The following is a 10,398-nucleotide window of genomic DNA, read 5'->3' as shown; positions in this document are numbered from 1 at the left end:
CCCTACTATTTGTGTAATCTGCCCCAACTCTAATTTCCTACATGGATTATAATAATTTATAATTACACACTCTCCCTCATTTGTCCATATCACTACACTAACATATTCTTGTTCTTTCCCCCCTACACTCATTCTCTGAATGAAATATCATTTCCAATAAATGTAGCACATCCTCCCCCTACTCCAACCCCCCTATCACACGTTACAGAGGCATATCCATCTAACCTGAATTCTAAATTTGGTCTCAACCAAGTTTCCTGTACACAAAAAATAATGCCTGGTTTATTGACCGCACCCATTGCCAATATTTTTGAAGACGGAACGTTATTATCTCTACAGACTAAGCTGTGGTTTATACAGTGAGATCATGATAAAATAATATCGACACTTTGTATTTATTTCAATGTAATATGGTAAGAGACATGAAGGTGGGGTGATTCATCGTCAGATTCATCCAAAGAACATGCTGTGACAGTTCACGCCTTTTGTCAAAATGTTTATTTAGGTTTAGGTCCAAGAAAGAAGTATCCTGGTATCCTAGAAGGCATTGTGCAATAATCATGTCTATTGTTTACATAAATATATATATTAATGAAAATATTATTTAGATTTTTCAAATGATTGTGTTTTGGAAATACATTCTGAACACTTTTATTCACACGCCTAAATTTGGAGACTCCAATGGACTGGCATCTTTCACAGATTAGAATCCCATATTTTATGAAACCAATTTATCTTGCAGGCCTATTTGTTAAAATATTAGTTTCTTCTCATGTCTGCTCACAAGGGCACAAGTGTATTAGTTATAGGCCTAATCTTTGTGTGTGTGTATATATATATATATATATATATATATATATCTGTTTCTTTATCTCACTTAACATTATCTTTATCTCACTTAACACACTAAATAGGAAAAAAATGGATAATAATGGATAAATGGGAATTGAATAGATTACAGAATGTTAGATTAAAGTTGATTAGAACTGATCATTATTTCATGGCATATGTCTAATCCATCCGCAGTCTCAGAAATTAAAGTTATTTAAATTATGTACTTTTAGTAAGGAATGAAGAATTTGTGTGTGGCTTATTTGTAAAACAGGAACAGGATGTGTGTAAGCATGATCACGAATCACAAAACAACCACACATGAGATGTTTTCAAATTACAAAAGTTTATTTTGTAGTAAAAAACAATTCAGTACATAATACAGCAAATGTTATTAACAATCATACTGGCCTTTAGGCACAATTTCACATAGAATCTCATGGAGCTCTTCATGACACACACACAGTGATTCTCAGAGCCTCCACATCATTGACTCACAGGATAATTCAGGAATAGTTTCAGGTCATTAGCAGGGAACATTCCCAATGATTTTCTACATGGTTTCTGCATCATCAATAGGATTTCTCACTATACAAACTATCGGTTTTTCAAGTCATCCGTCCTCTGGAACACACAGCAACTTCATAGGACAACAACCTTCCTCTCAAAATAATGAAAAAGAATGGAAAAATAAAAACTTTCAATTATACATAACACATAAATAGATTTAAATATCAAGATAATGCATGGCAACCAGCCATTTGAACGTAGAATTCGTTTTTAAAAAAAGGGGGAAACTGTCAGTGCAAATAAAATGCCATAAGACAGGAAGATGATCTTATAATAAGTCAGTGATCAACACCAAAACCAATAGGCCTACTACAACAAACTCACTTTCCCCTCTCGGTTTGCATGCATTTTAACTTTTGACAGTTTAACTTCTGTTTGGTCAGTCCCTTTGGTAGCTCTTCCACAAAGGCAAAATACATCCTATTAGAATAGACTAGAATACTTCATCATCTCCCAATATCACGATGCAGTTCACTGTCCCCAGCCAGAGATGCCAATCTCCTGCTTGTATCGGTTGGTCAGGTTGTTGGCTTGGCTCGTCAGTTTGGACAGCACCCCATGCAAGCCCTTCAGATGGTACTGCAGGAGCTGCTCCAGGTCCATGCCGCTCTCCGGCTCTGTGCGCACTGGCTCCGACGCTGTCGTGTCTTTCTTGCGCCTCTGCTCCTCTGCGCGCATGACGCCCCACTCGACGTTGTTCCGGATGGACTTGAGCTGGCTGTAATAGCTGTACATGTCGGCCTCAGCATCCCGCAGGTAGCTACCCGGGTCGTTGGTTAGCTTCTGTTCCTCTTTCTCTTGGTCCAGCGGCACATCTCTCAGCAGACTCGGCACCATGACCGTCTGATCCATGTTGTTGACGGCGCCGATGAAGCGGTTCATTGCCGTGAACAAAGCGTTCTTCTGGCTGAGGGGCTCGGACATCTGCATTTTGCTGGTTTATGATGATTTATTCGAGAGTAGTATAGTTGTCTCTCGTGCGCTTAGTTGTTTATGAAGGTCTGCATTCCTTACGTTTATTTATACCTGACAGTCTTTGCTCCTGGGCGTCACCGAAACCTGTTGGTCCGGTCTGGGATGTCAGATCGGCCAAAACCAGATTCCAGCGGCAAGGCACAAACCTCCGCACGGCCCATGGACACACAGGGTGCGGCACGAAAGTGCCTTGATCGGTGGATTGCATAATAATTTATATTATATAGAAAAAAAACATGAAAACGTGAAAAGCACCAGACACTACATTATTTATAAACTTCATAAACTTTATTTATTTTGAAATAATTTTCACACAGGAAGAAAAATAATAGCTACTGCTTATAGGCCTAGATGTGTTATGGCTATGTAAATGAAGTGTACGTCAAAAGGCTAGCATTATTATTGAGGGTTAAAAGGGTAAATTATTTTGACGAGTAAATAACATGTAGTTAACAAAATCTAATCTTTAAATGTTTTGCCGATTAGTAACATTGAGGCCAAAAGTTACATGCTTGAGTTATGAATAGGCCTATTAATGTTTAAAGTATTTTTCAAGACACAGAAGCAAAATATGAATGAACCCAACAGGAAAGACAAATGAGATATGAGATTATATCTCTGTTGTTTCGTCTAGGTGACAGTGAGATAAAATAGAGATGTAAAAAATTGTTTTCCTGAATTTTCCTGACCAAAGCTGAGCTGTACCAAAAAACCTCATACGTTTTACATTTTTATGCTCTTTCTCTGTCAAAGATTGCTAAATATGTTTAATAAGAAACATCTTAAAGCTGATACTTAAAGTTTCCTAAAAAAAAGAAGAAATTTCCTCTTGAAAATCTGTGTATACATTTTTATGAAATCAGTGGTCTGAGGGCCAATTGGTCTGCCAATTTGTTCCTTAAAACGGGTTTTAGGGGCATGTTTCTCTCCTCACTTCTATGGATTTATGTTTTTTGCTAAAATGTTTAAAAATGCTTATGTAAAATGCTCTGAAACTGTCCCTTCTGGCTTGTTGAATTAACCTGAATGCCCAGAAGGGGATTTGGTTTGTTGTCCAATTCTACAAATTAACACAACAGGCCAATAATAAGTATTCAGATGCAAATTTCCAAAAATTAGGACCCCAAGTGCAAGAGGCCCCTCCCCTCGAATGCAGATGAGCCAATGGCAGTCTAGTATCAGTTACTCGGAGAGCGAAACTCGGACATCTGTAGGTTTCAGCGCCATAGAGAAACATGCTCACCATGATTTTGCCAAGTAAGACCTGTTCCTGGATCAACATCTTTTTATGATCCTGCATCAACATTACTGTCCAGAGATACATACTTAACCCAATCCCTACCCCAAACCTAACCATACCCATAATTTATTCCTAAAATCAGAGGGAAATGATAGATGATTAACAAGGGTGTAGAAGCACAGAATCCTGATTGTAAGCCTTAAACTGGCATTTCCTAAGTTATTCCTTAATGGTGAAATCACGCTCACCAAGAAACATTGGAAGATCCAAAGCTTGCATCGGTTTGATGGTGTTTATGCTACGAAAACGGAAAAATTATGTGCCTTAGGGTACTTGTAACACTGATTCCAGGTATCATGAGAGGATAGGCAATATAATTTATTTTATAACATTTCTTAAACCCAAACAAAACCGAGCAAAATGTCCTTCAACCCCAATCCCAATGAAGAAAAAAAACAAAATTTTTTGGTTGTCATACTTTCATACTTTTCATCTGCTCAAGCAGAACGTTAATGTCATCTTGTGTTTCAGCAAGGTATCTCTGGCTCAAACCAGCTAAAGTTAAGGAGACTCACTGCTATTACAAACCTAAATAGCGAACTGTTCTCGCATCATATACAGTGTAGATCAAACACACATAAACTAAGGTCTACATTTCAGTGCCTCTCCATATTAAACTAGTTAAACATATATTAATTTAATCGTACCCTGCGGTACATGAACAATTAATCCGGGATGTTTTCATCCACGATTGTGACGACCGAGACCTCTCCAGGTTGCATTGTGATCTGTAAACCTTCGCGTCAAGTTACCCACCATATGTATTTTATAATATTTTATATGTCCCTCCATGGAATATTTAATTCCCACTTGAATGGTGGCCCTTCTGTGCCCAAAATTGTGCAAACACATCATGGGACAAAGTTTTCACCTGTTTGAATACAGTCTATGATTTTCACACATGTCATTGTGAGACAGTGATCAGCTCCGTTTGTTTGTCCGAGGGAGCAACAGTAACTAAGGTCAATTATCTAGTGTTAATAAAAAAATTACAATGTTTTATTTCTTATTTGTCTTTTTAATCTTGAAGTCATGTCTGAAACCCAATTCAGTATTTACAAAAATTAAAACAGTTGAGGAGGGTCAAACAATGTTTAGATGAGATAAGATCACAGCAAGGTTTCAGTTTAAATAATTGTAAGTTACATACCAAGTCATAGAATTGGAAGCTGAAACACCTTTGCAATGACGAGAATGTCTCGGATGATTTAGAAACCTGTTTTTCTGCTCTGAAACGCAACTAATTTCCACCCTTGTTCTAGACTCTTCTCTGTCTTACCCTGAGAATCACTTGTTCTCTTTTACCATTCAAGTATACACATTGCAGAAGTGATTTCTTAGTACAATAACATTGTCTCTTTTTCTTGCGGTGTGCCTTCACCTAATTCAGTTGTTGATAGTTTCACTCACAGTCATGGGCGTCAGTTTGGTTTGAAATGTGGTGGGGACAGAGACGCATTCAGAAGTGCATTTTCAGAAGTGGTGGGTACAATGATGCATTTTTTTTTTCTCTTTCGCGCAGGTCATGTTTTGAAAGACGTCCTGTATCTTATTAATGTAAATAAATAAAAATGTATACAAAAATGTGATGATGTCCGACTCGTTTTATGAAGAAGAAAGCCGTACAAAGCATTAGACATATGATATATGACCCACTAATCTGCTTCATATCATCATATAAGTACCATGTTGACAATATGACATGGCCATGACGTGGTTTAATGTACCTAAACAATGATTACCAAATTTCTCTTTCATGTTGCTTTGTTATAACCACTGAAAACGGGGGAAAAAATCTAACCCAAAATCGGGCCTCGCTCTACATTATCCCGCTTATTACATGGCTACCCACCAAATAAATCAATAATTTGACACAAAATATTGATTTAAAAAAGAGTTTATTGATTTAAACACGATTGTATACAGTATTGCTTCCGCTAAAGAAAATAGTTCCGTCTCTACGATTAGAATCCTGCCGCGTCCATACCAACGCTCTGTTTTTCATGGCAACGGTGTTATTATCAAGAAATAACAGACTTCATTCTACAGTGGAATTCAACCAAGCCATGTAATAATTTGATTTAATTCCCAGTACAATTTACCATATCTACACACAACACAACTTAAGCACTACAAATTTTATCAAGATTGAAAAAGCAAAAATACGTGTAGCACATGAACACTATTGACTATCACACCATGATCTGACTGCTCTCAATTCACAACAACATGCATCCATCCAATCTACATCAGGCATTTTGACTAAAACTTGATCCATTCCTCATCATCATCATCACAACTATTTCAGAATTCAGCAATAGATTCAAGCAATAATTAAACAAGATACTGACTACTCAACAATCATCTCCCCCAACACTTGCTGTATGAACGCAAACCGTAACTAGCTAATTAAGTTGGTGGCTAAGGAAGTCTAACGTAACATTAATTGCAAGAGAAGAATTAAAACAGCCGATCCCTTGTGTGCAAATGCACAAGACCTAGCCATAATACCAGCAAATCTTAATAAACATAAGTTATCGCGTCTTACCTTTGTGTCAATGGTCTGCAGACCCTTGCTGTGTGTACAACAACATCCATTTGTTCTACAAGTTATCACTTTGATATGTTATAGTCCATGGCACTAGGATGCAACCTTGTGATATTGTATGAAGGCTAAATGACTTGCTCGTCTATGATACATTCGCCAGAAATTCTGGCCAATCCCAGCAAAGACTAGGTAGCCTCGTTCCCGCTCGTTCACTGTCCATTCCAAACTGTCAACTCATTTGAAAAACATTCTTTAAAAAAAAGAAGCGCGATAGTCATATAGACGGTTTCATCGGGCGCACGCGCCTGGACCTAAGTTAACTTCCGGTCTGTGTTGTGTATATCGGTCTGGCTGCAGTGCCTTCTACAAACGCGGTTAAAGTCAAGGCGATGAGTAGACTGAGGGCTCAGGTGGTTGTGCTGCGGGATGTGTTTCCCATACATTTATTTATTTTTGGAAACTCACCACAATTTTAAAACTGATCGATTTTCAAAAAGGCTTCGCTGAATAAACATGAGTAACGTTATGTACTGCACGTTTAATAATAATAATCCCTTACATTTATATGTTTAAATATCAAAACGAGGCACAGGTGTTTTTTATATCGCTGTATTTCTGAAGGAAGACTTGCATGTTATATGCCTGATAAAGCAGCGTGTGTGAGCGTACTTTGTTTACAGCTGTTACTGGGGAAACCTCCATTTCTCGCGCTTTATGTCTATGCTTTAAAACATCTCCTATTGGCAAAGAATGGATTTGCATTCTCATTAAGTCCGCCTGATCCATGCAGCAAACATATTTTGTTTGTTATCAAAAAATATCTACTCTAGAGGGACTTGGCTGATGTTATTGATTCTATTTGGAAGTCTACCGGAAGTTAAGTTAGGTCCGCAAAAGCGCGCATGCGCAGTAACGTTTGTTTATGTTGTTGCCGTTGAAACCGTCTATAGAGAAAATAATAACAGTGACACGATGACTCCCCCTCCCCCAACCTAGAACGTATCCCAATGTTACAGTTGTTGCAGTTTTAATGAACAGAAAAGCGTGTAGCCAGCGCAGCAGCAGAACTCGAGGTTTAAAAAAAAAAAAAAAAGTGGTGGGTACAAAATGACTCATGACGAAATCTGGGGGGGACACGTCCCCCCTGTCCCCCCCGAAATCGACGCCTATGCTCACAGTCTAAAAACTTCCCAGCCTAAACATCCTTTGACTGTAATGTACATCAGTTTGATCTCACACTGATCTGATACTGCTTACAAGGCAGCAGTCAAGACCGTGAAAGGTCACAGTGATACAAAAAAATGGAGAATTGCTGACCCCACATTCATGCTAACATACATGCATATCTTATTATGAAATGATCAGTAGCCTAGCCATAACATGAAATACCATAGTGGCTTTAAATGCATGCCCATGCCCACACATAACCACCTATTTACTTTAAATCATGTTGCACTACTGGACTATTTTTGCCTTGCAGAGTTAGACATGCAAGGGATGACCTAAAAGAGTGCATCTGTTATGTAAAATGTTTCTAAGCAGTTTAAGGTGACATATATGCCATAATTACAAATAAACCTAAAAAGACACTTAGTCTTATAGAGACTGAATTTGAGCGATTGTTTTTCACTCAGTGCATTTTGCGAACCCTTTATGTTGTTAAAAAAAAGTTAATTCCAGTGTCCATCCAACCATTTGTAATTTAAAGAAATCTGAATGTACAAAATGTGATAAACACATACTAGTATTTCTCACAATGTCACAGCACCCTCTATAGGTCTTAAAGGTATTTGCGTCACTGAAATTCAATATTTTTATTTTGTAAAAAGTATTTTTCACAGATTAAATAAAATGATTTTATCATTTAAAACAATTCTTTATTTCTAAATTTCCTCTTTCTTTTTTAAAACCTCCATTGGCCAAGAGTGGCAAATATTATAATTTACAATTATAGATGCCAGACAGATGACAGTATTCTGTTTTTAGTTCTTTTTTCCCACATAATTCTTTTTTTAATTTGAGTTTGGGAATTTGTTGCATATAGTCTGTCAGGATGCACACTATCAAATCCGGGGGGAAAAAACATACTAATTATTCAAACTATTACCTTTATACATAAAGGCATTAACAATACTCAAATTTTTACATACAATTTACCATGATGGTCCACAGCCTCTGTGAACACAAGGGAACGTGGTGAGTAGAAAACTTCATCCTCTATGATGACGGTGATGGTGCAAAAATGTCCAGTCTGGTGCCGCCACACTTCCTGTCTGTTAACCAATTCACAGAAACAGTAAAACTACCTTAATGGAAAATAGACTAGATTAGGCCAGAAGAAGTTAATGGACATTTTTATTCTCTTCTTCTCTTCCACCTCCTCTTGACTCATGCTCACCCAAGTGTCAGTAACCACACTACTGTCCCGTGCTGCCTCCATTGGATCCATCAGGAATTACAACTTTGTACCAAACTACAGCATGGAAATCACAATTAGGGATACTGTAATTGCTTACTGTGAATGAGCTAGGGATAATAAAAAACATCATACAATATCAAGATTTATTGTGTTTTTGAAGAGAATTATTAAAGACAAATAATCATTTCACATACTCAGTCAAATGCATGGTAAACAAATCAAACATTATAAAAAGATGCTTAATTATATTGTAGATCTTATGAGTAAAGCTGATAATGACTCCTCAGTCTATACCTGCTTAGACAGAAGCTGAGCCTCTTGAGGGACGTTAGCATCTGGCTCATAACCCTAAAGACAAAAGGTTTATTTAAAAAAAAAGGGGGAATTGTTCTATATGCATTTATAAAACAGATCTGAAGAAGGTGGACCTTGGGTGTGGCCACTTTTAGATTGACACCTAGTTTAGCCAATGACAACATAAAAGAGTGGAGAACATTGTTTCCATCACTTATCCAAGCCAAAGTGAGGCCTTTTAATGAGCCATAGTGCTCCTGTAAGAGTTAAAAAGAACATGTGAGTGTATGTACTTGAGTGAATGTGTGTATGTATCAGTGAGTGAATACCTGAAGTGTCAATAGGTTATCCAGAACCTGTAAAGGGTGGTATAGGTCAGATAGGTAATTTAATGATAGGTATAGAAGCGTCTATATCCAGATGCTCCACAGATGAGTGACTATACACCCGAGCCAACACAATATCTGCCAAACCAGAGAGCGCCCTGCCATACAAACACACTCACATTTCAGACCATGTTAAGGCCTCAGTGAATTTTTTCTACGTGGTGTTTACAATGTGTGTGAATTCAGACCTAGCCATTTCTGTGGTGCTCTCGTTGACTCCTAGATGAATATCCTGGGGTGTGACAAAACATGGATGGCCACCCAACAGAGAAAACCATAGAGAGAAAGAGAGCTTGAGAGAGACACTGTCTATGTGTCAAATCTTTTGTTCAGTACACATTTCCCACTCTGTGGACATTAAATACTAATGATACTGTTGGAAAATTACTTGAGCATAAAAAAACAACTTGAATGCCCATTATAAAAATAAGTCAATAAAATAAGATTTTAAACAACATTTTTAAATTCTTATAAAAGCAGATTGTATGAATTCATAAATTGAAAGAGAAGTGTATTTATATAAGCACAGAGATTACTTAAAATGGTTAAAAACTCAAATGGGTAAAAATAAAAAAATAAAAAAGAGTCTAAAGAAAACAGCCAAATACTCTTTTATCAAGTTTTTAAGCTTAACGGATCAGCTTGTAACTTTCATTACATCCATGACTATGTAATCATTCCATTCTCTAAGCATAATGCAATGTAATAATTAATATTATAAATGAAAATTATTATACAATGTCACTCAAAAATTTTAGACACCAGCTAAATTTCCCACTCACCTTAAATTCCTGCTTTGGCAACATTTAGCAAATTTAAATATGTTCTGTTTTTGGAAGCAAACGTTTTACTGACATGCACGGCCTATACATACAGTGCTCAAAGTGGCACAGCCAAATCAAATAATTTCCACGAGCTCCCTGCCATGCAACATTGGGGGCGTGGCTAACGGGATGAAAAGGGGTGGGACAAGGAACTGTGCGTGGTGAGTGACAGCTCTCGTACTCTTTTTATCCCAGCTGCTTCCACAGTTCCTGCCATTGTATGAACCCCACCTCTCTCTACACCTTCATTG

The 10,398-nt window shown here is 37.4% G+C and overlaps 2 protein-coding genes across 2 annotated transcripts; both read right to left on the bottom strand.

Moving 5' to 3' along the window:
- Positions 1-1,158: 1,158 nt before the first annotated feature.
- mid1ip1a (MID1 interacting protein 1a) lies at positions 1,159-2,379 on the bottom strand. Its single transcript, XM_059499352.1, has one exon. The coding sequence runs from the start codon at positions 2,329-2,331 to the stop codon at positions 1,873-1,875; it is 459 nt and encodes a 152-aa protein (XP_059355335.1). The 5' UTR covers positions 2,332-2,379; the 3' UTR covers positions 1,159-1,872.
- Positions 2,380-8,358: 5,979 nt separating this feature from the next.
- On the bottom strand, positions 8,359-10,364 carry otc (ornithine transcarbamylase). Its single transcript, XM_059500783.1, is given in 9 exon segments — positions 8,359-8,458; positions 8,460-8,497; positions 8,548-8,697; positions 8,938-8,991; positions 9,072-9,194; positions 9,267-9,326; positions 9,328-9,421; positions 9,512-9,615; positions 10,329-10,364. Coding segments are annotated over 9 exon segments (759 nt in total).
- Between the last annotated feature and the right edge of the window lie 34 nt (positions 10,365-10,398).

The sequence above is a fragment of the Carassius carassius genome, chromosome 19 (assembly GCF_963082965.1).
Source record: "Carassius carassius chromosome 19, fCarCar2.1, whole genome shotgun sequence".
Taxonomy (NCBI): Eukaryota; Metazoa; Chordata; class Actinopteri; order Cypriniformes; family Cyprinidae; genus Carassius; species Carassius carassius.
This window is presented reverse-complemented; position numbering and strand designations above follow the sequence as displayed.